Source organism: Onychomys torridus, chromosome 7 (genome assembly GCF_903995425.1).
Source record: "Onychomys torridus chromosome 7, mOncTor1.1, whole genome shotgun sequence".
NCBI lineage: Eukaryota > Metazoa > Chordata > Mammalia > Rodentia > Cricetidae > Onychomys > Onychomys torridus.
Genome location: NC_050449.1, coordinates 88,020,076 through 88,047,312, shown reverse-complemented (window position 1 = coordinate 88,047,312; position 27,237 = coordinate 88,020,076). Strand labels below are relative to the sequence as shown.

Sequence of the window (27,237 nt, the reverse complement as noted above, 5' to 3'; positions counted from 1 at the left end):
TTACAGAAAAAGCTTGTCCTACTTAATTCCTTGTAAAAGTGCCTAAGTAATACTTCCTCCAAAGAAAGGATATGGAGAACTGGGAGGTTTTTTTTAATTTTATTTTAATGGGCATAGTAAGAGTGGAATACTTTTGGAGACTTTAAAATAAATGACCATAAAGTCACTAGAATATTTTGTTATTTTTAGAAAAAGTATTCTGCTCTATATAAGTTTTTAAAAATATTGTAGATGGGCAGTGGTGGCACATGCCTTTGATCCCAGCACTCAGGAGGCAGAGGCAGGTGGATTTCTGTGGTTTCAGGGCCAGCCTTGTCTACAAAATTAGTTCCAGGACAATTAGGACTGTTACACAGAGAAACTCTAACTTGAACTCCTCCATACCCCTCAAAAAAAAAAAAAAAAAAAAAATTGTACCAAATTTGGAGGCAACCTAACAAAACTCAATCTTTAAAACTATTTTATCTGAGTGGGTTTTAAATAAACTAGTTTTTGTGAGGTGAACACAGTGACTGGTAAATTTACTGAGAAACACCCACAAGAAGCTAGTCTGTGAGCAGTAGTTATTGGTTTAAATATTTATAAGTGAAAAATTTATATTTAGACAGCGGGATAAATTAGAAGAAATCTTGCGAGGATTAACGCCAAGGAAAAATGATATTGGAGATGCTATGGTTTTCTGTCTTAATAACGCTGAAGCTGCTGAAGAAATAGTGGATTGCATTACTGAGTCGCTGTCCATCTTAAAGACACCTCTTCCCAAGAAGGTATTGAAATGATTTCTCTTTCTGAACATTAGATAAGGGGGTAATAGTTGACTTTTTTTTTTTTTTATTGGAATTAGCTTCTTTTTTACATGAAGAGCTTGATGGATAAAATATTTTCTATGTAGTCTTTTCTTTTGTCTGAGAAACTAGTTGAAATGTAAATAAATTAGCAGATTGTATTCCTGCAAAAGTCGTGTTTGTAATGATGATGGATCTCATAGAGATAATAATTAGTATTTATTATTAAATTATAGCTAAACTCAAGGAAGGAGTATTCAGGTTGTTTTCTAGATATGCTGTTGGCTATTTTCCTTTTGTCTCATTTTGCATTACAGATTGCCAGATTATATTTGGTGTCTGATGTTTTGTATAACTCTTCAGCCAAAGTTGCCAATGCTTCATATTACAGGAAATTGTAAGTATGAACTGATACTCTTGAGATGGTGGATTTAAGGATAAGGAGATCAAAAAGAGGATTGTTCTGTTAATATTGTTCATTAACAAGAAATAATTTTCAGAGTCTGAGATGGCTCAGTGGGTTAAGATGTTTGCTGTGCAAGCCTGGTGACTAAGTTTGAGTCTAGGAACTCGTGTAATGGTGGAAGGAAAGAAATGACTCCAAAAAGTTCTCCTCTGACCCCGGCTTCAACCTTCACTCCAACAATAATAATAATAATAATAATAATAATAATAATAATAATAATAAAAAATCAGAAAAGTTAAAGAAATTTAGTAGAATTTTTAAAAGAAATGGACTTAACGTTTATTGAACTAAACCAATGTAAGGTAAATTAGTTTTTTGAAAACTTCTTTCAGTTTTTCTTATTAGTGACATTTATTTGTGTTTATGTATGTGTGAATGTGGAATATGACCTATAAGTGGTCAACTTACAGGAGTTGTAGGAGTTGATTTTCTCCTTCCACCACATGGGTCTCTGGCATAGATTGCAAGTTGTCCTCCTTAACAACAGTGTTTTTATCCACTGAGCCATGTAGCTCGCCCTTGTTTGTTTGTTTGTTTGTTTGTTTGTTTGTTTTTAATTGAAGTGGGGTCTCACTCTAGCCCAGATTGCCTAGAATTTACTATGTAGCCCAGACTGACCTTAAACTTGTAGTGATCCTCTTGTCCTAACCTTCCAGGTGCTGAGATTATAGTATGAACCACCATGCATTATATTTTATTTCTTAAATATTGACAGAAGGACAAATAGGTGACATTTAAAAAAAAATAAAACTATATATTTTGCCTATTTAGCTACTTTATAATAAACATAAATAGCATAATAAATAATGGCATATGTAAAAGAAGAAAACAAAGTTTAACATTATTTTTTTTCCTTTGGTAGATCATTGTATTGATTTATTTTTTTTAAAGATTTGTTATTTTGATTTTTTTAATATAAGTGTTTTACCTACTTGTATTATGTGCATCACATGTGTGCCTGGTGCATGTAGGCCAGAAGAAGGAGTCAAATCACCTGGAATCATAGTTATGATCTGCCATGTCCATACTGGGATCTGAATGAACCTCAGTGCTCTTAAGTAGCTAGCTTGCCAGCCCTGTTGGTTGATTTTCCTTGCTCTTATTTTCTAAAGCACGAGGGAGTTGTAGTGGGTATTGTAATTCATATGTAAATCTTCAGTTCCACAGAGCTCCCCCTCTGTCGGTGTTTATTAAATAGTCAGGCTCAGGGAAAGGAATTGACTGTAAAAGGAAATTAAGAATTATGACCTGGACTGGGAATTGAAACTCGGTTGAGTGCTTGCCTGGCATGAAGAAGCTCAGAATTTGATGTCCAGCACCACTTAAATCCAGGTGTGGTAGTGCACACTGATCCTGGCAGTCCAGAGGTAGAGTCAGGAGATCAGCAGCTCAAGGTCATCTTAACTAAGCTGTATAGTGAGGAAGAAACTGGGGACTGATTTGCATTTTAGTCTCTTTAGCTCTTTGAAGTTTCTCGGGCTCCCCTCTTTCTCTTTAACCCATCAGCACTTTTTACTGATAAAAATAGATTTTATATCTATCCAGAAGCTGATTGACACCTCTTTCCTGGCTGCCGGCCCAAGTTGCCATTGTCTCACCTGAATTACAACAGTAGTCTCCTAACTTGTTTCTCCTCTGTACCCCCTGATCAGTACAGCGTCCAGGTCATCCTTTGAAATGAGTGGAGTTCAGTTTGTAGAGTGCTTGCCAAGTGTGCCCAAAACCCTTGGGTTTGATCTTCAGCCCTTTATAAAATGAGATGTGGTGGTGTGTGCCCAGCACTTGGAAGGTGGAGGTGGGAGGATGAGAAGTTTATGGTTATCCTTGGCTACATAGCAAGTCCTAGGTTAGCCTGTGCTACATATGTATGTGTATGTGACTGTGTGAGTGCTTGTGCAGGTGAGAAAAGGAGAGTGGGGTCAGGAGAGCCCTACTTTTAGTTCTGCTGCTAATTTTTTCCTTCTCTTATGTCACTTACCTTTTACGTTTGCTATTATATGACATAAAGAAGGAGGGCCAGATGGCTGAATTCACCCTAAATATAAAATTGCTTACTAACGGACACTGTTATTTTAAATTTCTTCATTTGCTTTATGTAAGACGAGGAGTGGTTTTTCATTGGCTGAAGAGAATGTGAGTTGTTGAACAAATTCTATTTTAAAGAATGTATTGTTTGAATTTCAGTTTTGAAACAAAGCTATGTCAGATATTTTCAGACCTCAATGCTACTTACCGTACAATTCAAGGCCATTTACAATCTGAAAATTTTAAGGTATGTATATTTTATTGTTTTTCCCCTGATGTGTCAAATAGAGGAGGAGGGCATAGGAGGGCTGTAAAAGAATGTCAGACAAATATGTTATATAAGACTTGGATCTTTTAGAAATTACTCTTAAAATTCTTTAAATCTTGTGTTGTCAGGTAGTTTTTAGTTTTATGTTAATTATTTAGATACTTTAAAATTTTTCCTTTCATGATTTATTAGTTTTAATTATGTGTATGTGTCTCTGTGTGGATATATGTACATGTGTGTGGGTGCCTAGCTAGGCCAGAGGTGTAGGATCCCCCTGGACTCAGAGTTACAGGGAATTGTTAACCAACTGATGTAGGTGCTGGGAGCTGAACTCAGGTCCTCAGAACACATTCAGAAGGCCATTTGTTTTATAATGGTATATGTAATTTGTCTGGATTAGGAAAATGCATTTTGATTATTCATGGTTGTTTAGAAAGTATCTTCAGGGCATTGCTAGCTCAGTTGATAGAGTAGATGGTTGTGATGTGAGGCCTGCTGTGGCATGGGGCCTGGAGTGCTGCCTGACCCTGTATCTGCTGAGGTACCATGCTTGAGCTGGGGGGCAGCAGCCAGCCACATCCTCCAGAGTCTTGGGGTGGCCCAAAGCTTTGGCCTGTATCCCCTCCCCAGGAAATGGGAAGATTGAGTAGATTTAGTGGCCGCCTACCATAGAATGCCACCAGAAGTGAAAGGCCCCACTGTACCCTAGTGTGAAGTGGGTCATTACATAAGCAGAGTGCCATCTGAGACCAGTTCTTCACAGCTGGGCCCAACTTGATAGAAATAGAGTGGACATCACTGGTTTCCTAGTTTGCAGATGGGTGCTTGAAAGTGACCACTACTTGCTTAACAATGGTAGGAGCACAAAGGTGGTTTAAGAATGTCCTTGATAATGATTTGAAAATTTGGTCTTCAGAAGTTGTGTGGAAGATTTAAAATTTCTTGGAGTGTGGGGAGTGCTGGACACTGTTATTATTTAAATCATGAATACACATTTAAGACAGGCAGCTGGGAATAATTTTAATGAGCTGTTTTGAAGAAGAAAAACCTATTCCGTTTTTTTTTAAATAACTATTTACTATTTTATAATATATTATATAATAAATATAATAAAAATAAGTATATATTTTAATATATAATATAATCTACATTTAAAAAATAACTATTTACTATTTTATAATACAATATATTATATAATAATAAATATCTTATAAAATATATAAAATAAAAAATCATATAAGATTTACTATTTATAGGCTGGGCGGTGGTGGTGCAAGCCTTTAATTCCAGCACTCAGGAGGCAGAGCCAGGCAGATCTCTGAGTTCGAGGCCAGACAAACAAACAAAACACCAATAACATTAAGCTGTAGGCTAATGTTAAGAAAAAGCCAGTCAATCTCCCCTACCCCTAAGGTAGTAATTGAATAAGTGAATATACTGTTGCGGGAAGAAGACTTTGTTGAGAAATTTCTTTAGCTTGGGAAGCTGTCCCATGACCCTATTATATAGATATTGGTCTTAGTTAGGGTTTTGTTGCTGTGAAGAGACACCCTGACCACAGCAACTCTTATAAACGAAAGTACTTAATTGGTGCTGGCTTATAGTTTCAGAGGTTTAGTTCATTATTGTCATGGCTGGAAGCATGGTGGTGTGCAGGCAGACTTGGTGCTGGAGAAGGAGCTGAGAGTTCTGTATCCTGATCTACAGGCAGCTGAAGGAGACTGTGTGCCATACTGGATGTAGCTTGAGCGTAGACGATCTCACAGTAACAATAGTTTCTCCAACAAAGCCATAACTCCTAATAGTGCCACTCCCTGTGTGCCAAGCATTCAAACACATGAGTCTGTGGGGAGCCATGCTTATTTAAATCACTACAATATTCAAACAAATCCATTAAAAATTTTTTTAGCCTTAAGTTTTGATTATAAGTTATACTTTATAGAAAAGTATAGGAAATGTGCAAAGGAAAGTGTTTGCCAAGACTTCATTGTGTCATAATTAATTCAGGGTAAAGCTTGATTGCTTTGGTTTCTAGTAGTCAGAAGGTACTGTGAGATTGTTTTTCCGAATATGGCTCATATACACTATGGACAACATGAGAGTTGACCTTAATTAAAAAACAAGTGGTCCCCCCCACTCCTGTATTTTTAGGCCTTTATTCTTTTTACTTGGAAGATAACATTACTTTAAAAAATTTGGAAATGACATATATATTTTCTTTAATTTGGAAAAAAAATCTAGCAACTTAAAGGAAAATTCAACAAATTACAGTGGTTATCCTCATGAACTGAAGTTTGAGACATACTGCCTCAACCAGTCATTCACTTTCTATTTTCTATTTATTTAGCAACGGGTAATGACCTGCTTCAGAGCCTGGGAAGACTGGGCAATCTATCCAGAACCATTTCTGATCAAACTTCAAAATATTTTCTTAGGACTTGTAAATATCATTGAAGAAAAGGAAACAGAGGTAGGTATTCTGTACTTAAAAACTGGTCTGAGGAGAGGGATGTTACATATATATATATAAAAACTTCTTTGTGAGAAGTGTTTCTGTTTACCATTAAATAACCCAGGAGTCAATGTTAGATATGTCAGGGATTTTCATTGTTGTGTTCTTATGTGATAGTGGCTGTTTTTTTTTTTTTCTTTCTTTAATAGCAGGAAAAGATTTATAATATATTAGTAGAAAACACAATACACAGAAGTCCTCAACTAGCAAGGGATTGTTCATAAAATTACTGTAAATAAATTTCATTAAGTTGAAGATACATTGACTACTTGTATTTATATGACTGAATTTGAGAGCTTAGCCTAGCCTACCTTGAATATCTCATAGAACTTAAATTAACCTATAGCTATGCAAAAATGATCTAACAGGAAACTCAGTTTTAAAGAAAGTATTGAGTATCTCATTTAACTTGTTGCAGACCTGCCATCAAAAATGATGGCAACGAAACACTGTAGATAGGTATTATTTGTCCATGTGATCAGATGGTTGACTGGTACCCATAACTAAGTGCCACTGCCCAACAGCATGGAAACACCACACTGTATATCACTAGCTAAAGATCATAATTGAAGTTATTACTAAATGTGTATTGTGTTGTGCCATTGTAAATTTTCAAAAAGTCAAACCATCAAGAGTTGGGGATTGTTTCTGTATAAAAACTTTGATTATGTTAAAGTTAGCTCAAAAAGTATACATAGACTTGGAAGATGTAGCATGATGCATGATGATACCAAATTGTGTTAATCATCATTCTCTTGCTTTCTGCCCCCTCTAAATGGTTTGTAGATCTTTGTTTTTATTTTCTTTTCTTTCCTTTTTTTTTTTTTTTTTGGTTTTTTGAGGCAGGGTTTCTCTGTGTAGCTTTTCGCCTTTCCTGGATCTCGCTTTGTAGACCAGGCTGGCCTCAAACTCACAGAAATCCGCCTGCCTCTGCTGGGATTAAAGGCGTGCGCCACCACCGCCCGGCAGTTTGTCTATCATTTATCTTCATTTCTGGTAGTAATGCATGAATCTCTTTGTTGGTGAATTGAGGCCATTCATGTTTAAGATTATTATTGAGAAAGGTTTCCTAATTGTTATAATCCTAATTGTTCATTGTTTTGTTTTTTTCCTGTTCTTGAGTTTCTTCCCTCTTAGGATCAGAGTTTGCTGGTTTATGAGGTTGGATATGATGGATTCTTTCCCATTTTTTCTTTGTTTATCCAGTCTTCTCCTGAAATTTTTTTCATTCCTGCTCTTGTGATTGAGACTGTCTTCCTTTTCTTGTATATAGTATTTAAATATCTTTTGCAGTATGGCTTGGCGCTTGTGAACTGCCTTAGTTTATTCTTGTCTTGAAATGTTCTCTTTCTCAGTATTTAAAATAAGACAGATTTGCTGGCTATAGCACCTTTGGTTGGCAGTTATGTGCTTTCAGGGCTTGATTTGTATCATTCATTGCTCTCCTGCTTTGGGGTTACTGAGAGATTTATTACTCTGATGTTTCTGCCTTTGTGGGTGAGTTAATATTTTTCCTTTACACCTTTTATTGTTGTTGCTTTCCTTTGTATTTTAATGTCTTGACCACGTGTGCCACAGAGAGGTTGATCTGGTCATATCTGTTGGGGTCCTGAGTACCTTGTATGTTTAAAAATCTGGATTTATGAAATTTTCCACTCCTAAATGTCACTGATTGATTAATTCACTGTGTTTTTAGTACTTATCTCAACTTGTCCTGTATCTTGGGGATGGTTAGATTTGGGCTCTTGGCCATATCCTAGAGTTCTTAGATGTTTGTGGTCTTGGTCATTGATTCCTTTTTTTCCTTATTGATATTTGAGTGCAGCATTTCATCCACATTGTCCTCTACACCTGATATTCTTTGTTCTGCTTGGTAGAGTATTGGTGATGCTTCTACTGTTTGGTTTTGCTTTAGATTTAGTTTATGTATATGGCTGTTTCGCCTGCATATGTGCATGTGTACCACATGTATGCCTGGTGCCCACAGAGATAAGACAAAAGGATCAGATCCCCTGGAACTGAAGTTAGTGATGGTTAGGAGCCACCAAGCGGGTGCTGAGAATTGAACTCAGATTTTCTTTTCAAGAACAAGTATTCTTGACCATTGAGCCAGCTCCCCAGTCTGCCCCCCCCCAAACACACACAGACAAGTAAAAAACAAAACTAAAACAAAAAAACTAACCCCCTTTTAAAACTATTTATGTGCCTGCATGCACTTGACACAGCTCATGAGGAGAGTCTAGAGGACAGTCTGAACGTTCGTCAGTCTCTTGCTCACCTTACTTAGTTCAGGGATTGAACTCAGATTGTGAAGCCTGTGTGCAAGTGTCTCACTTGCCATATCATCCTGTTGACTCACTGCTATCAATTTTATTTGATTCATTGAGGTTTGCATTTCTAACTTTTTAAAATCCAGATTGTTAACTTTCTTAACAATTTTCCTCTCCATTGCTCTCATTTAGGGCCTGGTTTGTGTATCGTTATGTTTACAAGAAAACTTTGTCTTCTGACTTTTAGCTTATCTGAGTTTCCTAGTGTAGGACTTAGGATCTTTGGGAGGCCCTTGACTTGTATCTTTTTCGTGTTGCTGTGTTGTAGCCCATGCATCTGTAGGTGTGACTGTCCTTTTGGGTCTTTGTAGTAGGGAGTCTTACTAAGCAGCCCTTTTTGGAGGGCTCAGTCTCCAATACTCTTTGGTGAGGTTGAGGTGAATTGCTTCTGGAAGCTAGGAATTGCACTTAGAGCTGTACATGTGTTTGCTTCTGTTCTTCTCCAGAGTGTTTTCACCTCCATGGATTTTCTCCACTCCTTTACCTATTGGTGGGGAGACAGCTCCTCTTCTGCTCCCTTCTTACACTCTTGTTTCAGTGTCTTTAGTGCACAGTGTTCTCCTGCCACTGCTTTCTGTACATACTCTTCTGTCTGGACCTTGTGTGTCACCAAGTGTCACTTCAGGTTACCTCCTGACTTCTTTACATGAAATTTAGTTATTCAGTAGTAGAATAAGATGCTGATGTACCCTTTTAATCCGTTGTTCTGATAGATTTTTTTTTCAAACAACAAAAACCTTTACTAAGTTCTTTGACAAAAGAACCAAGCCTGATTTTGTTCATCCTTGGATCACAGGCTAGCTGGCCCCAATAATAAGCACCTAGTACATGTTAGGTAAATAAGTGTATATAGATAATTGCTGCCTTGGCAGGCTAGATGATAAAGCATGTATTTACGTTGTGTCTGGAAATACGGATCTCCAGCCACGTTAATCTAATAGAGATTTACAAAGTCAAGAAAATACTACAGTAGTGCATGTTTCTGTAGGATGTGCCAGATGATCTTGACGGTGCTCCCATTGAGGAAGAGCTTGATGGTGCGCCTCTGGAAGATGTGGATGGGATTCCCATCGATGCCACTCCCATTGATGATCTAGATGGAGTCCCTATAAAAAGTCTTGATGATGATCTGGATGGAGTGCCTTGTAAGTTCAGATTTCAAACATTGAAGCTAACAGGTTTAATTGCAAAAATGCTTTATTTTCTCACATGATGTTCTGGAGAAATGTAGAGAAATGTTTTAATTTTTGACTGTGTCAAGTTACTCACCTTTTCTGGTATTTTAAAACTCAAACATCTAACAATATGTTTGACTCTCGCAAAGGAAAGGGCTCTTTTATCATCATCTTTCTCTTTTGGACTGTCACTCTCCAATAATAATAGCAGATTTCTTTTTTGTCTCAGTTGTCTGAAAGCTATAGGCAATATCTTGTGTTTGTTTATAGCCATAATGTCAGATGCCCTGTGTCAGCTCTTCTCTGGCCTAAAATTATATTAAAGTGTTGGATAAAGCATGAACTTTGCAGCCCTAAAAACATTCATTCATTCATTCATTCATTCATTCATTCATCTATCTCCCTCTCAGCTCCATATGTTTAAAGTGTCACCTGAATTTTCTGGGTAGTAGTTTCTTTAGGACCATTTTCTGCCTTCCTGTTCATGCTTAAAGTCACCCACTGCCAACTTTGGTCTGCAAATATTAAATGGAAAGTTTCAAAAAATTGACAAGTTTTAGGTATCGCAGTACATCCTAACAGTTACTCTCTTTCATGATTGTTTTTATTACATTTTTACTGTGCCTAATTCATAAGTATGTGTGGACAAGAAAACACAGTCAGTGTATAGTTCAGAGCTGTTCGTAGGCTCAGGCATTTACTAGAGGTCTTGGAATGTGTCTGTCATGGGTAAAAGGGCTTATTTTTCACTGCTCAGAAATTGGGTCTGAAGCAAAAAAAGTGAGTTCATTATAATCAGGTTCTTGATACTATCAGTGTTTTTTCTACATGTGGACTTAGTTCTGTTAGATTTTTGATAAGGCCATTAGTTTGAGTCTTCCCTAATATATTTAATAGCTCATCTTTTCTTCAATAGTGGATGCAACTGAAGACTCAAAGAAGAATGAACCCATATTTAAGGTAGCCCCGTCAAAATGGGAGGCTGTAGATGAATCTGAATTGGAAGCACAAGGTGAGTAAATTACAAATATTGAGCTTTTAAACAATTGTGTACTGGGGTAGTGTATCATTCAGTGGTGTAGTACTTGCTTAGCGTATGTACGACACTGGGTTGAATCCCCAGCAATTAGTGAGGGGAAAATTGAGTTCTTATAATAATTATTGGTGCCTTTGTATTTGCATGTGTATGTTTTCTTTTTGTGTAAAATCTTTGTTTTTAGCTTTTACACTCAGTGTTACTATGTTTTAGGTCTGTCATAAGCATTCGTTGATTGTTGGTGCTCCTATAGTAATTGTTTTAGATCCTTCCGATTGGAAACTTTGAAAGTACAGTCAGAAAGCATGAAAACCTTTCAGGCTAAGGTATTTCAATGGAGAGTGTAGTTGGGAAGCAGCATCCATTTGGAAAGCCACTTAGGGGTCAGTTTCAGAGAAACTGAGCTTTGACCTCCCATAATGTTTATTAGATCTAGTTTACATTTGCCTTTCTCTTTACACTTACTTGGTATCTGTTAATATTTGTTGGTCTGATCAAATAAATCTTGCCATTCACCATAGAAATAAATGACAGTGTTTTTAATCATTTCTGAGTTTGCATAGATATCATGTAGGTATGAGACAAGAAGGTGTATAGTACATGAAGAAGAGATGAGCTTTAAGATAAAAGTTTCTGTAGTATAAACTTGTAGCTCTAAAGCTGGGCTTTTCTACTGTGCTGTTGGAAAATGCTAACCTCCCTTTTCCCTGCAGCTGTAACAACTTCTAAGTGGGAGCTGTTTGACCAGCACGATGAGTCAGAAGAAGAAGAAAACCAAAAGTAAGACTCAGAAGTTTCACACATATCCAGTTCCCTGCACATGTATACTCCCTTTTTTACTGACAGATACGGTTGAAATAGTAGTGAAGAGGAAAACTGCACCTTCAAATCCTTGGGAGAGAATCATCTGCATCATTTTTCCAGTGAATGAAGAGCTTTGCTCTCTGGTTTTTGCATCAGGCTTCACCTGCTGAGTTTTCTACCTGAGGCTATACATTTCTTCCTTGTAGCTACTAATGCATTAGTTGTATTTGTTTTAAATTTTTGTCATCAAATATTGTTTTAGAGCCACAAAAAAGTGATTCTTAAAATGTTAAATGGGAAGATTATATTCCTTTCCTTTTGGATGGTGCATTGCTAAGTACTATTTTATTATTTTAAATGTTTAAAAATGTCAGAAGAACTAAGAATGAAGGTGGAGGACCTTTGTGAGTATAAAGAAATTATGATTTTGATAATTTTCTCTTCTGTAATCACCATAGAATTATTTTTGCCTTTGGCATAGTGGTGGTAAGAACTTAAAGTTTGTATTGATAAGTTTTAGGGCACTTCATACTTTTTAAAATCATTGCGTGAATATTGAGTGTTATAATAGGAACAGTTAGTGTCAAGATTATTCTAGGAAGAACTTTTTGTTTGTAAAAACTGTAGTCTTTTATTCTCAGATGGAAGAAGGAAAACGGGAAAGCCCTTTTGGTGGCCCAGCACAGAAAGTGCATTTGTAAACTTGGTAAAGGGACTGATGGGTTGCAAGGCAATAGTTTGTAGACAGTTTGATGGCAAGGGGAAACCAACAGTGATCTTGCTGTGAGTGGAACAAGTTGGTAGTGATGAGATACTTAGAAACTCAAAGTGTGGCTTACCAATGGTGGTGGCTCTCTGGAACTGCAGAGTACTAGAGTTGAATGCTATGAAACTGTTTTCATTGATGCTTTATGTCCATGACTCTGTCATTAGCAACATCTCAAAATGTTAGCATAAACATATACTGTACTGATCAAATAATTCTTTAATTTACAGTGAAGGGTAGAAAGTTCATCAGATAACTCCAGATACATAATTAGGTTCATTTTCTGAAAACATAGGGGTTTGGGGGCATAAAATTGATTTTTGTGTTCCTGTATGAGAGTGTTTTAATATTGATGTGGAAATAATCATTGGTAGAAACATGGGTCAGAAGTAGAATTCATATTTTTAATTTTTCTTAAACCTCCGAGTAAGTCATGTTAGTATAAAAATAGTTTTATGGAACTATGATGCAAGAAACATTAATTTGCACATAGCTTTCTGATCCTTCAGAATTTCTTACAGCTCACTACTGCTCTCCAGTGGCTGGATCAGAAATGTCTATTGGCTGAGGGCTGCTTCATATAATAAACTGTTGCATTTTCAGTAGAGATGGAATTTAAAGTTAATACTTGTAACAGATGGAAGGAAATGCTAAAAATAATAGCATTTGTAATGAGTTTGTTACAGATTTAGAATTTTGAAATTCCATTTTTCATAAAATTATAGCAGGAAGCTATGACTCAGAGGTTACTAGCACTTGTTACTTTTGAGGAGGACCTTGATTTGATTCCTAGTTCCTGCATTGAGGTCCACACATATCCTTAACTCAGTTCCAGGGCCTCCAAAACCCTTTCCTGATGTTCATGGGCAACAGACACTCACATGGTACACATACATGCATTCAGGCAAAATACTTATACACATCAAATAAAACAAATAAAGCTAAAACAAAAGGAAGTACAGACTTCATAAACTGTGGGAGACTACCCCCCCAAGAGTCCCCCTAGGGACTCTTGAGGAATGAGGGATAAGAGACTTAGTTAGAAATAAAGAGGGGAGAGAAATGCAGGATAGCCTTAGGTGGGTCTGGATCCTTATCCACTGGTCAAGAGTTTTATTCCAAAGGGCTATTTATAATAATGCCAAGGGGAGGGGCAAAGGACCTCCCCCTAGCTAGGTACAGCCAAGTGTTGACCCTTCCAAACACCTGATCTCAGGCCCATGGTCCAATCAGCCTCTTATGCAGCCCTGCTGGGTACAGCCACTAGGAAACCTAGTGGGCTCCAACAATAAACGTATATAAAACAAGAACTGAATGAAGAGCTAGCTTTCAGGATCAGTTATAACATAATAGTTGAAGTTTTCTAGTACTCAAGCTTTATATGGTACTTTAATATAATGTGCTAATAATCAGTTGAGGTTCTTTTGTGTTGGATTGATTGTTTTATGGTGAGTGTGATAAATTCATTTTCCAGAGTATAGCCTTTGTGGAAGGAGGGTAAACATTTGGCTTTTTAAAAACAAACCTTTAATGGCCGGGCGGTGATGGCACACACCTTTAATCCCAGTACTTGGGAGGCAGAGGCAGGTGGATCTCTGAGTTTGAGGCCAGCCTGGTGTACAGAGTGAGATCCAGGAAAGGCACAAAGCTACACAGAGAAACTTTGTCTCGAAAACCCAAAACACACACACACACACACACACACACACACACACACACACACACACACAAAACAACCAACCAACCAAACCAACCCCCACCAAAGCAACCTTTATGAGTTCACTGAACTGAGTAATATGCAACACTCGTTAACTGTTCATTTTATTTCCTTGCATGACAGTGTTACAGAATAAAAAGCACTCTGATAACATTAACTTGGAATTTATTAAAAGCATTATTATATTGAAACTTAACTTTTTTTGTAGAAGTAAATGTTTTTCAGAATAGTCTAAAATATTATTTGACCAAATATTTGCAGAAAATGTTTTCGATGTTCTGCAATATCATTTAAGTTCTAAGACAATGAGAAACAAATACCCAAACTGTAAAATACAATATTTTGTTTTCCCTACTGTGACATTCAGTATATTCTTTATTTCCAAAGTCAAGAAGAAGAAAGTGAAGATGAAGAAGATACTCAGAGTTCCAAGTCGGAAGAACATCATTTATATTCCAACCCAGTCAGAGAAGAGATGACCGAGTCTAAGTTCTCCAAGTACTCTGAAATGAGTGAAGAGAAACGGGCTAAGCTTCGTGAGATTGAGGTTTGTATTGTGGTAAAGTTAAAACTACTTTAATGGCCTTTAACAGTCAACACCAAATTGACTTCCCCTTGGCATGGCATTCTCTGCTTGGAAACCTCCATGCGGGTTAACTAACATTGCCTCTTAGTTCAAGGATCCCTTTTTCTGAACACTAGCCTTGTTTTTCTCTCTAGATTTGTTTCCTGTCCTGATTACCCCTGTGATTTTACTTAGGATGTGTGTATGTGTGTATTTTGCCCTCTGTTTGAATGCATGGCACATAGGAGAGCCTCTGAGGAGACAGGAAAAACCGTTCAATTTTAAGTGCATACCATATATAACTAGGAAAAAGTAAAATGTTTTCTGACACATTCAATTTAGGTTTGCATTTTATTAATTATAGTGGTTTGTTTGAAAAGTTTCATGATAGGGTACAGAGAATACATTGCCCGAGTCTTAACATTAAGAAGAAAAAAATAGATGGGCAAGCCCAAACTCTCTCAGGAAAATTTTCCCTCCTCCCCTCAGTCCTGTCTTTTACAATGCTCTTTGTTTTGTATCTCAGGCGGCTTGGACTTCTTGGAGAGAAGCATTTGGAGAACTTTAAAATAAATATATATTTTAACTATATGTAATGAGTTTCATAACATTTTCATACATGGATTTAATGTATTTTAATCATATTCAAGTTCCATTACCCTCTTGTGCCCCCTCCACCCCCCACACTCCTCTTGAGCCTCTTCCTGTTTCCAACCAATCTTACACTTTCATGATTGGTGATTGTGTGTGTGTGTGTGTGTATGTGTGTGTGTGTGTGTGTGCGTGTGCGCGCGCGCCTCCCAATGAATTTTCATTAGGTTTGCTTTGGGATCTTGAGTGGTAAGAGTTTATTTACAGCGAAGTCTCTTCTTCACACAACAACCTTTAACTGTTACAGATACTCAGGGAGGGACAGGATCTCATGAGGAGAGAAACATTATTGAGTGCTCAAGGCGGTAAACTTTCCCAGTAAAATAACCAGTTAGTCTAGAACTTGAAAAGATGTGTGACAGTCCTCAATCCATAGTACCCATTAATAGTAACACTGAATGCCTGCTATGTGCCAGCACCTTTCTTTTTATGATACATACTGTATTGATCTCCTTTCTACTTTCTTACATAATCTCTGGAGGCATATTCTTCCCCATTACCTCTTTCCCCAGCATCACCGAACCAAAGAAAGCATTTTGTTTTAACTCTGTAGAATCAGCATGATTCCAATTTGTCAGTATAGATAAGAAGCTTTTAGTTAGTAAAATTTAATTCATTTCCCCTATAGGACACACCTTTGTTCCCTTAGTTTTAAGGGAATAGGGTGTTGCGTAGCGGTGAACACACTCACTGTTGTATCTTTTTCATCCTGTGAAATCTTTTGTAACTCACTAACCCCTCTGTCTTCCTGAGCAGCTCTTCCTACTTCAACAAACTACTAAGAGTAGAAATGAGCTATGCATGGTGGCACATGCTTCTAACCTCAGACACTTGGGACTGTGGGGCAGGAAGCGTATAAGTTTGAGACTTACCTGGGCTACCTAGTGTAGCTGAAGCTTTCCTGTGTCCCACCCTGTCCACAGCTGCTCAGACCTAAGTAAACACACAGAGGCTTATATTAATTAGAACTGTTTGGCCATTAGCTCAGGCTAACTATTGACTAGCTCTTACACTTAAACTCAGTCCATTTCTGTTAATCTATATGTTCTATGTGTTCTGTAGCTTTACCTGTGTGCCATTACATGCTGGCTGGCTGGCGTTTCCTCACTCAGCCGCCTTCCCAGAATTCTCTTTGTCTGTTTATTCCGCCTATACTTACTGCCTGGCTACTGGCCAATCAGCGTTTATTAAACCAGTTTACAAAAACATTATTCCACAGCAACCTAGAGAGTTCAAGAACAGCCTGGGCAGATTGTCTCAAACTAAAAAGAAAGGAACAGAGTGTGTGTTTGGAGTGGGGGTGGTTCTTGGACGTGTGGTTATCTACTAGGGTAGTTGTTTTAGCATGTAAAAGACTGGTGGGGAGGACAGTGTAGAAATAAAGACTGCATTCAGTAAAAACACATTTTCTTGATCTTTAGAGTGTCAGTATAGGGCTAGGGGATGACTCCATGGGCAGAGGTGCCTGATGATACACATGGTGAAGAGCCAGGCCTTAGACCTCCACTTGAATTGCTGTGGTAGTCTATATGCACACACAAAAAGAAATGTTTTTAAAAATGCCAGTACATACTGCCTAATTCTTTTCAAATGTTTTGTTTCCTTATTAATATAAGGAGAAGGAAACTACATAATGTAGCTTTGTTAGCTGGTTTTATTTATTTATATTTTTTTATTTTTTTGTGGGGGGGAGTTCAAGACAGGGTTTCTCTGTGTAGCTTTGGAGCCTGTCCTGGATCTCACTCTGTAGACTAGGCTGGCATCAAACTCACAGAGACCTGGCTCTGCTTCCCGAGTGCTGGGATTAAAGGCATGTGCCACTACCGCCTGGCTGTTAGCTGGATTTTATGAGCATTATTATTTCCAAATTCTGTATGTATGTATGTGGTATATATTGTGTGTGTGTACTGTATGTGATCTTTTGTAGTCTGCTTCCTATCCATATCCAGCTCTCATAGTTACCTACCTGACTCATAATTCGGAAGATAAACCAAATCCTAGGTTTAAAAATGCAAGTCTTAGCTTCATCTTGGCAGTACCTAAATTCTCCATTGTCACTCTGAGATATTTAAATCATGGTACAGAGTTTCACAGCTGGCAGCAGATTTCAATTAGAACTCTAGTCTGATGAACTTTGTTTCCATGCTTTCTTACCTTGCTTCCCTGTCCATTTGTGTGTCAGGTTTTTTTTAATCTTAAAATCCAGTGCCTTTATTAGAGAACTGTTGAGTAAAAAATAAAGTTCTAGATTAGTTTCCCTAGGTAGTTTTTTAATATACTATATTTTATACTACAGTTTTTCTTCCTTTCCCCAAATGCGTCTTAATAAAAATGCCTAACAGCTAAACATACTTTAAATCTGGGACTAATATAAACCAATGGATTTGTCTTTCACAGTACTAATATTCCCTACAACAATACTTGAAGTCCTGCAGCCATGCATTTTGCTGACAGGATGCCACTTAGAGTGGCACCTGGCTGGTGCTGTCTTTCGTGTGCTGCTTTCCCTGATTCTGCCAACAGGGATGGGGAAGTAGAATGCTGGGAGCCAAGTGGAAGGAAGGTCTTTGATGGTGGGGAATTTTCTCTGCCTATCCCTAACCAAGGAAGGACTGTTGAAGTGAGAATGTGAGCCTGGTTGTTGTCTCAAGGCAGCAGGAATGATGATTAAGCCTTTGTACTGACTATTTCCTTTTGTGTTCACTCTTTTTATGGGTATCTTAACTTGCTTTTGGGCCTTAGTTAGGCCCTATTATCAGAAAACTTTTTTTTTTTTTTCTTCGAGACAGGGTTTCTCTGTGTAGTTTTGGTGCCTTTCCTGGATCTCGCTCTGTAGACCAGGCTGGCCTTGAACTCACAAAGATCCTCCTGCCTCTTCCTCCTGAGTGCTGGGATTAAAAGGTGTGCACCACCATCGCCTGGCTCAGAAACTCTTTAAGGTGGGATTTCATAATACTTTCAAAAAGTATTTTTAGTTATATGTGGTGGCTGATGCCTATAATCCTTGTACTGGAGAGTCAGAGATCAGGAATTAGAAGTTTGATTTGAGCTTGACCACATAGTGAGACTCTGCCTCAAAATAAACAGGCTGGGAGACAGTGCAGTCTGTATAGTGCTCACCATGCAAATCAGAAGATCTGAGTTAGATTTCTAGAACACATGTAAACTTTGTGCTTGCTATTGTGTATCTGATGTAGCAGCACTGAAGAGGATGAGGCAGAAGTTGCAAGTTCCTTGGCCACCCAGCCTGTTCTAATTGCTGAGCTCCAGGCCCCAGTAAGAGACTATCTCAAAAAACAAACCAAACAACAACAAAAACCCAACAAGGTTGATGGCCATCCTAAGGAATAATAACTGATGTTGACCTCAAGTCTACACACACATACACAATTACAAATATATTCCCTTCTTTAACATTCAGTTTGTTGTTTGATTCATAGATGGCTTAGTTTTCAAACCAATTTACCAATGTTAACAGTCTAAGCAACAGAATTTGGTTAGAGGAGGATTTTTATACAGTGGCGAACTCAGGGATTGCATCACCTTGCTTTTTCTCTCAGTTTAGTGTCTGTCTTTTAAAATGTGTAATTCATCAAAACATGAAAAGTACAAAGGCTAATTTTAAGATTTTGAAGGAAAAGATGGAGAGAATCTTAAAGCTCTGGTTTATAGAACTCTGCTATGGAAGTGAGATAGGTAGAAAAAGGTCAGAATCAAAGAACTTACAAGATACAGTCACAAATTCAAACAGTGTGACAACACTTCTGTTTTTTGTGGGGCAGGGAGAGGATTAGAATCTTTCTCCAATGCACAGGCTTTATTTCCTAAATGCCTCAGTAGCATATAGTCTGTTTGAATGGCATTTTACTACAGATAGCAGAGTGAGATGTAGTCTGCTAAGAGGTTCTCTTCATCTCTTCAGTAAAACAGGGTTGGACAGGTTTAGAATGTCCACATGCTCTTCTCCTCATCACTCTCCTTCCTTTAGTTGAAGAGGAAACTACTGTCATCTTTTAAAATTTCGTGGGACATTTAAACTCCTGGAAGCTTCAAACAGTTTTTATTTTAATTGTGTGTGTGTGTGTGTGTGTGTGTGTGTGTGTGTGTGTGTGTGAGAGAGAGAGAGAGCTCCCTCATACCTTGCTGAGACGGGGTCTGTCTTATTATTTCTGCCATTCTACTCCAGGATGAAACAGCTGCAGACTTCCCATTGATTCTCATGGCTGCTTCATGTAGTGCTAGAAGTGCTGACATTCCACATTCAGTTTTTTAAACATGGGTTCTGGGGTTGAACTCAGGTTGTCAAGCTTACATAACAGATGTTTTATCTTCTGAGCCATCATTCCAACCCCAGTATCTTACTTTAAGTTTAAAATATATCATGAATTTATTCTCTTCAAAAAGTTTTAAAGATTTATTTATTATGTATACAGTGTTCTGTCTGCACATATCCCTGAAGGCCAGAAGAGGGCGCCAGATCTCATTACAGATGGTTGTGAGCCACCATGTGGGTGCTGGGAATTGAACTCTTAACATCTGAGCCATCTTTCCAACCCCTCAAAAAGTTTTAAAGTTACATTTATTATTTTGTGTATGTGTCATATGTGCATATCACAGCAGTCAAGTGGAAGCCAAAACAACTATGGTGCTCTCTTTCTACCACGTGGGTCCCTGCGATAGAACAGGTCATTATCAGGCTTGGCAGCAGGCACCTTTACCCACTGAGCCATCTTGCTGGCCCACATTATCCTTTTTAGTAGTCTTTACAGAATTGTAAAAAATTTTTACTCTGGCATGGTGATGTATACCTGTAATCATAGCACCCAGGAGCCCAAGGCAGAAGGGTCACAAGTTTGAGGCCAGCTTGGGATTCATTGTAAGACATTGTCTCCAGGAGTAGGGGGTGGTTAAAATATTTCAGTCTCCAGAATAAAGTGTGAAATTAGTCTCACCTTTTCTTACATTTTCTTTTTCTGTTACTGATTTTACATGGTTGGGTTTTTTTGTTTGTTTGTTTTGAGGGGAACTGTGGGGGTGGGTACAGGCTTTCAGATTGTTATCGATTGCAAATGTGTTATTCTGATTTTTGCATATAATTAGCCAGAAATCTTAGGATGACTATGTAAGTGGCCTACTAGCATGCTACAAGGAATATTCGTCATATACTTAGCTTACGGCATTCTTAGGGATACATTTTAAGAACTGGAACAAGAAATCCTGATCTTTTTTAGGTCAGTATTTGCTCTTCTTGTCTTAAAAGGTACAGTCAGAATGTGGTTTGACTCAGTGCTCTGACAGTCAGTGGTACACTGCTGTCAGCAGACTGTGCCACTGTGGGTTTGTTCAAGGAGCTGTAACTAGAATGCCACCATTGTTTCATTGCCGCTTTCAACTGTTTCTGTTTGTCCTGCTGACTCTTCTGTCTTGCTCCACGTATGCTTGCCTGCACTCCCTTTGTCCTTGTCATTTGGAGAACTAGTTAACAAATTCATTGTTCTTAAGGATGTGAAACAGTCTATGGTTTTAGTCCTCTCCTGGCTGAGGACATGTGTGTTGGTGTTTGATGGCCTGAATTTTGTGTGGTGGCTGGGTTGCCTGACAGACTTTCTATTGAGGTTGTATTTTGATCAAGTCCTAACCAGTCACTGCTTTGCTATAGGAGAAAAGCAATGCTTGAGAAATTGGGATAGAAAATTCATATTAAAAATGTTGTTTTTCACAGCTCAAAGTTATGAAGTTTCAAGATGAATTGGAATCTGGAAAGAGACCTAAAAAACCAGGCCAAAGCTTCCAGGAGCAAGTGGAGCACTACAGGGATAAACTGCTACAGCGAGTAAGATTCGAATATGTTCTCCAGTCACAGCCTACTGTGGACTGTTGGGGGATAGCGTTCTACAGGGAAGTGCATTGCAAATGCTAGCCTTTAATGTAGAAATATTGAATGAGGAGTGGAAATATTTGATTCTGGGCACTCCCCGTGGACTAGACAATCTTGCTAAGAAAATGCTTTCAGAACTGGAGAACCCTATGGGAAGACATTCCATTGGTGGTAGTAAGAAACCAGTAATGCTAGGAAGTAACACGAATGAAGATGGAGATGAGGTTTGGGAAGTACTGCTGTTGGGAAGTTCATTTCCAAGAAGGTATACTAAGAGGTAGAATACCTGTGCATCAGGGAGTGCTGGGCTTAGGTACAGTGAATTAGGAGTGTGTAGAGCACCAGAACTCGGGCCCCATATGGTGACTGTTGGAATGCCCAGGACTTCCGTTGGAATTGCTGTTTTATCTTGTACCTTGGCCGTCGTTACAGTGATAGCAGTAGAAGAAAAGGTGTGTCCAGGAGTTTACAGGCACAGAACTGGTGGCAGGAAGCTGCCCAGTCAAGTGGCTGTACAGCTGTGCTGGCCTGTGGAATCCTGTGCCGTTCTCAGCTGTGTACCGCTGGAGTTCTCTCCAGTAGATCATAGTTAGAATTGCCATTCTTGTTGCTCTGGTGTTAAATCAGAGTGTTTAAAATAGATTAATTGTAGTATAGTATCTATAAAATGCATAGACAGTCAAATAATTTTTATCATCATTCCAGAAAGTGGACTGCCCATCATTAAGAGAAGTTGGTTTCCCTTGTACCTCTTTAGAGTTATATTCTGTGACGTGCTTGGGAAAACGATAAGTGAGGTTGTTTTTAAAGGGTACTAGTTGTCTGTACGCTTTGAGTCCCTTTGGCGATGGTGTCAGGTTCTTAGTTTGCATGGGAGATTACATGTTGAAATGCTCCCTGCATCTCAGTGGCAACAAACTAAAACTACGTCAGTTACTAGTTTAGTTCCTGTACTCTGTGAGTGTGAATTGGAGACAAGATTGTGTTTTCGAAGGCATATGCCGAAGGTCAGCCAACTGTGATCTTTGTAAATAAAGTTTACTGGAACACAGCTATGCCTCTTTACCTAGGTATTGTCTCTGTGGTTTTCTTGTGATGGTGCAGTTGAGCAGTTGTTAAAAGGATTGTATATAACCCTCAAGCCAAAGTGGTTTTGGTCTGGCTCTGTAAAAACACTTGCCAGTGTCTAGTTATAAGATTTTCTCACTTTTTAAAAATGAGAAGCAGAAGTTAGGTAACATTTTTGATGCATGCCAATCATTCCATTTCTGTTATTAAAGGACTTAGTTGGTTCAGTGCCTTTAGCCACTACTTTAATTATTCTACTATTAATAGAAATTAGAATTTTATTGAGAAATGGCAGTAAGGACAACTAGGATAAACAGTTATTTTCCTGGTTTATATAATTATATTATGTAATCAGTTTATAAGTTAGGATTACATTTTCTTTTACAATTACAATAAATCTTTGGTGAGAACTCTTTATGAAGTGAACCTTCTGTATACAGGCAGAATTGCTTTGATAACTAGATTCTTGCAGTCTGTGATGGAAAGGTCAATCTGTTGCTTGCGAGCTTTTCCTGATTCATTTCTTCTGTCCCTCCCTCCCTCCCTCCCCTGTTTTGATGTGGTAGGGATGGAGGGACAGGAGCTCCTCCACTGGTGGACCATGGCATTGTGCCTAGACTCTCTGAGTCCGGTTTTCCATATCGAGACTGAGAGTGGCAGTGTTTTACAGGTCGCAGGGTGACTGAGTGTGTGGAAATTGTTTCTGTGTTGTTTGGGCTATGATAAGTACTCAGTAAATATTTTGCTGTTGCACAAGGATGATGATGATGATTTAGTATATAATAAATGGCTAGTTGCCTGAAAGGGTAGTTTTTTTTTGAAAATGAAAATGATATCATACCTTAATTAGTACTTGAAAAATTCCTAAAAGAGAAAATATGGTTAGATACATAGGATAGTCTAGATTGACATTTTTTAAAACAACTAAATATTTTCTTTTAAAAAACAAAACAGGAGAAGGAGAAAGAATTAGAAAGAGAACGAGAAAGAGACAAAAAAGATAAAGAAAAATTGGAATCCCGATCCAAAGACAAGAAGGAGAAAGATGAATGTACTCCAACAAGAAAAGAAAGGTATGGCATGTCATAGTTAATCTGCTTTGTTTCAAGATTTGGAGTGCTGCTTGGTTTTAATGTATTTCTATCATCAGAAGCAACAAACTGGAAGTGGTTTTTACAATAAACATGTTTCTCTACTGCCTGTAGGAGGCAGAGTCACCTGAGTAGGGCAGTTAGTTGCCACTTGGCTTAACTAATTAGGACATCATCTCTTTATTTGGTTCATATGGTATCCTTAGCCTTAATTTCACTACAGGAATTCAATTACACTATTGGGTATCAGCCCCACGGCTTGAATAACAACTTGTTCTATCCACCTGTTGACTCCACTGTAAGCACCTTTTTCCATCTTGAAAGATTATATTTAGAAGCCACAGTGACTTGCTCATCATGTTAAGTCCTTGGTTCCAGCTTTTCTCTTTCAGTTTTTATTTAATTTATATTTTTAACTTTTGTTTGTTCAGAGTGTGTGTGTGTATTTTGTGTGGGTGTGTACCTGCCATTGTGCTCTTGTGGAGGTCAGAAGACAGCTGTGGGGTTGGCTCTCTCCTTCTGCCATGTAGGTTCCAATGGATCAAACTCAGGTTAAGTGTTCTGACTTGCTGAGCAACCTCGCTGGACTGTTTCTTACTTTCATAGTTTTTAAATGTCTAATGTAGTGAAGCAGTCGCTTCAGTGAACTGAATCAGAGTTTTCCATATTATAAAAACCAAGCGGTTGCAAATGAGTAACCTGGCTTAATCACTCTGTATATACTCATAAAAAGCAAAATTATACAGATTGGCTAACAAAGAAATGCCACTTTTTTGTCTTTTATTACTTTTATATAATTTCAGTTTTACAGAAGTTATAAGAATAGTATAAATAATCCCCATGTACCTTTTACCCAATTGTTCTACCTACTGAAATACGTTTACTTCTTTTTTCAGTTCTTCCTTTCTAACTCACCTCCAAACAGTTCGTTCTCTGAATAGTAATCATTTAACTTCAGTAAAAGTACCACATTAAGAAGTTAGCATTGAAAAAATAAACCTTCGTTGTTAGCTAGTCCAGAACATCAGATTTTCTTCATCTTCCTAGTAATCTCTTACAGCAAAAGAAAATTGAATTTAATTGAATCCACTTGTTTTTTGGGCACACTGTCTTAAGATTTACTTGTTCATGAAATAAAGGACATTGAATGTCTTTAGAAAATAGCACTAGTATGGATAGTAAGAGTTAAGTTAGTGTAAGCTGGAAGGGATTTGTAGCTAATTCAGTGAAAATTGAAAATGAATACTTGTCTTTTTTTGTCCCTTATGGAGTTTTATGTGCTTTGCTTTGTAGGAAAAGACGACACAGTACTTCTCCCAGCCCATCTCGAAGTAGCAGTGGTAGGCGAGTGAAGTCCCCATCACCAAAATCAGAACGTTCAGAACGGTCAGAAAGATCTCATAAAGAAAGCTCACGGTCCAGGTCATCTCACAAAGATTCTCCTAGAGATGCTAGTAAAAAAGCCAAAAGGTAAATAAATGCAAGGCACTGCTAGTTCCAGTTCAATCCCCAGTTAACTGTTCTATGAGCTTCAGAAATAATGGGGTTGGCATTTTCTTCTTCTTCTTTTTATTTTTAAGATTTCAGAAAACCAGAGAAATATACTTTCATTTGTTATCTCTCGTTCCTACTCTAGCTTTTGTCATGATTCAAGTATAGAAGAATTCTAGCAAGTTAAAGATTGGCCAAGGATTTTCCACATGCCACTGTTGGAAATAGGGTGTTACTTTTCATTCTAATCTTTGTTTCTGTATAATAAATAGCCTTAGATTTTGTCAAAGCTGAAGAAAGGGAATATCTCTTCCCCATAGAAGTAAGTGTGTGGGTAAGGAAATAGAATACTATTTAGATCATCTCTTCAATATATACTTTTGTATTTTATGTTTTATTTAAGCCTTTTAATTTCACAAAAGTAGTTCATAAATGTATTTGATGTTAGAGAAATTTTCTTGAATTGCACCTGGATTTATATGCTAATACTTTATCATAACCATTTTCTGTGATCTTTATTATAATAGGTGACTTTCTCCTGTTAAGATCACATATACTCCTGTGTATATGTAGGCAGGCGTATATGTATTTTTTGTTTGGGAAATCATCATGAACAGAATTTAGCCAAATTACTGGGGCCAGATGTAGTGGTAGATGTCATTAATCCCACTACCTGGGAGGCAGAGGCCAGCTTGGGCTATATAGTGAGACCCTGTCTCAAAACCATCAAATTATGTTGTTTTAAATGATGGCCTTGAGTAGGAATTTTTCCCCCCTCAAAATTACAGAGTGCACAGCTTCTGTGCTTTTAAAATTGTGTGAATGTCTTAGTTGCCACCTTGACCTTGATCTTGTGGAATCAAATTTTGGGATAATCAGTTACCTGGGGAGCTTATTAAAATGCACATTCTCAGTAGAGCAGTAGTAAGGCTCAGAAATCTGTCTTTAAGCAAACAATACTGATCATACATGAATGGTGAGTATAAAATAAATCTGTGTGTGTCTACAAGGTAAAGAATAAATTTGAGTTTGTTGTTTTATCAGTGGTTTCTGGGCCCACTTGAAGCTCCTTTTAAGCCTTATAAGAATGTAAGTAGTGTTGTAGACCAGTGCTTAGACTCTGTGCTTGTTTGTTTCTTCAGGTCGCCTTCTGGTTCAAGGACACCTAAAAGATCTAGGCGGTCTCGGTCTAGGTCGCCTAAGAAATCAGGGAAGAAATCCAGATCCCAGTCCCGGTCTCCACACAGGTCTCATAAAAAGTCAAAGAAAAACAAACATTGACATATATTTTTAAGATGCTGTCACTTATTGGAAATGCAAGTTTGTTTTGTGCCTGAATGGTCTGTTTGTTTTTTTGTTTGTTTGTTTGTTTTTTTTTTAATAAAAAAACACACACACAAAAACAAAATTCTAATGAAAGAGCATTCCTGGGGTTTTTGTTTGTTTGTTTGTTTGTGAATGCATGTGTAAACTCATGAGTAACTGCATCTGTAGACCTGTCATTGTTTTATATTGTATAAATTACTTTTGTTGTGGCTGTTTCTCAAGATGAAATTTTTATTGTGCTAATGAATTTCATCAGAAATGTGTACAATGGACCTGCTGGCAGTAGTAGTATTTTGTTTTAGGATGTTGTGACTTAGACACATAATACAGATGTCTTCCCCTCTTTTGTAGCTTTGACAATTTGAATTAGATTTCAAATAAAATCTGAACAGAAAACTAGAATGTTGTTTTTTTGCCCAGTTGGTGACACCAAGTCCCTTAAAGACCTGCTAAGCGAATTGGCACTACTGCTGTTTCTTATACCTAGTGCACTTTACGAGCTCCAGTGTTCAAGCAGCTAGTGTTTTATAGTTACTAAAATGACTACCAAAAGTAAGGGACCAGTAAGAAGACGTCCATACCCAGAGATCAGAAGGCTTAAGTGAGTGGGTATGATGTGGTATTTGTTAGTGTAATGCCCAGTTAAAAGTTCTTTTTCAAAGAAGCAACATGATTTCAAAGCACTCAACCCATCTTCTGAGCAATTACATATTTTAGGGTAAATTTAATTTTTATCTTCTATCATGAAATAAGTTTATTTATAAAAGATTTTATAAAAAAGATTTGCCATAGAATTCTTTTGTATAATAGTTGCCTTTTTATAATGTAGGCTATCTTTAAAACAATGGTATCATGATATTTGTACAAATTTGTTTGAAACAGCTTTTCTATTTTGAAGGATTTGGTTTGAAGTACAGCTTTAAATAAAAATTGAAAATTAAATGGTTTTCAGGCAATTTTAACATCCAGTGGTTTGTAAATTCAAGGTACAAAAAGTTGACTTAAACCATTTGCAGAGTTAAATTCTGTTACAAACAGGAAAGAACTTGCTGTAGTCTGAGGGAGAAATAGGAGAACTTGTGAGTGTTGATCAAAATAGCGCCATGAATAATGTAATAAAGGGTTACATAGACTTGGACTAACACTGTCGTCAATCTTGCTTTCAATTTTTCAGTTAGGTACTTTCTGTAGTTAGTTATGTTTTCCTCTAATAACAGATTGTTTGGATTTAACTTACTTTTTAAAATCCTTTCACCTTGTTTACTTAATCACAAAATAAGGCG

General features: G+C 37.5%; 1 protein-coding gene across 2 annotated transcripts in view; it reads left to right on the top strand.

Moving 5' to 3' along the window:
* The window catches only part of LOC118586772 (U2 snRNP associated SURP domain containing), a 55,662-nt gene extending 29,644 nt beyond the window's left edge, over positions 1-26,018 (top strand). For both annotated transcript variants that reach the window (XM_036192015.1, XM_036192014.1), the window contains exons 17-28: positions 605-767; positions 1,103-1,182; positions 3,436-3,523; positions 5,892-6,014; positions 9,375-9,531; positions 10,478-10,573; positions 11,311-11,377; positions 14,272-14,431; positions 20,823-20,933; positions 23,001-23,119; positions 24,431-24,607; positions 25,771-26,018. In XM_036192015.1, coding sequence (XP_036047908.1) covers positions 605-767; positions 1,103-1,182; positions 3,436-3,523; positions 5,892-6,014; positions 9,375-9,531; positions 10,478-10,573; positions 11,311-11,377; positions 14,272-14,431; positions 20,823-20,933; positions 23,001-23,119; positions 24,431-24,607; positions 25,771-25,909 — 1,480 coding nt within the window. In that variant the 3' untranslated portion in view covers positions 25,910-26,018. The remainder of the gene's footprint in view (positions 1-604; positions 768-1,102; positions 1,183-3,435; positions 3,524-5,891; positions 6,015-9,374; positions 9,532-10,477; positions 10,574-11,310; positions 11,378-14,271; positions 14,432-20,822; positions 20,934-23,000; positions 23,120-24,430; positions 24,608-25,770) is intronic.
* The last annotated feature ends 1,219 nt before the right edge of the window (positions 26,019-27,237 follow it).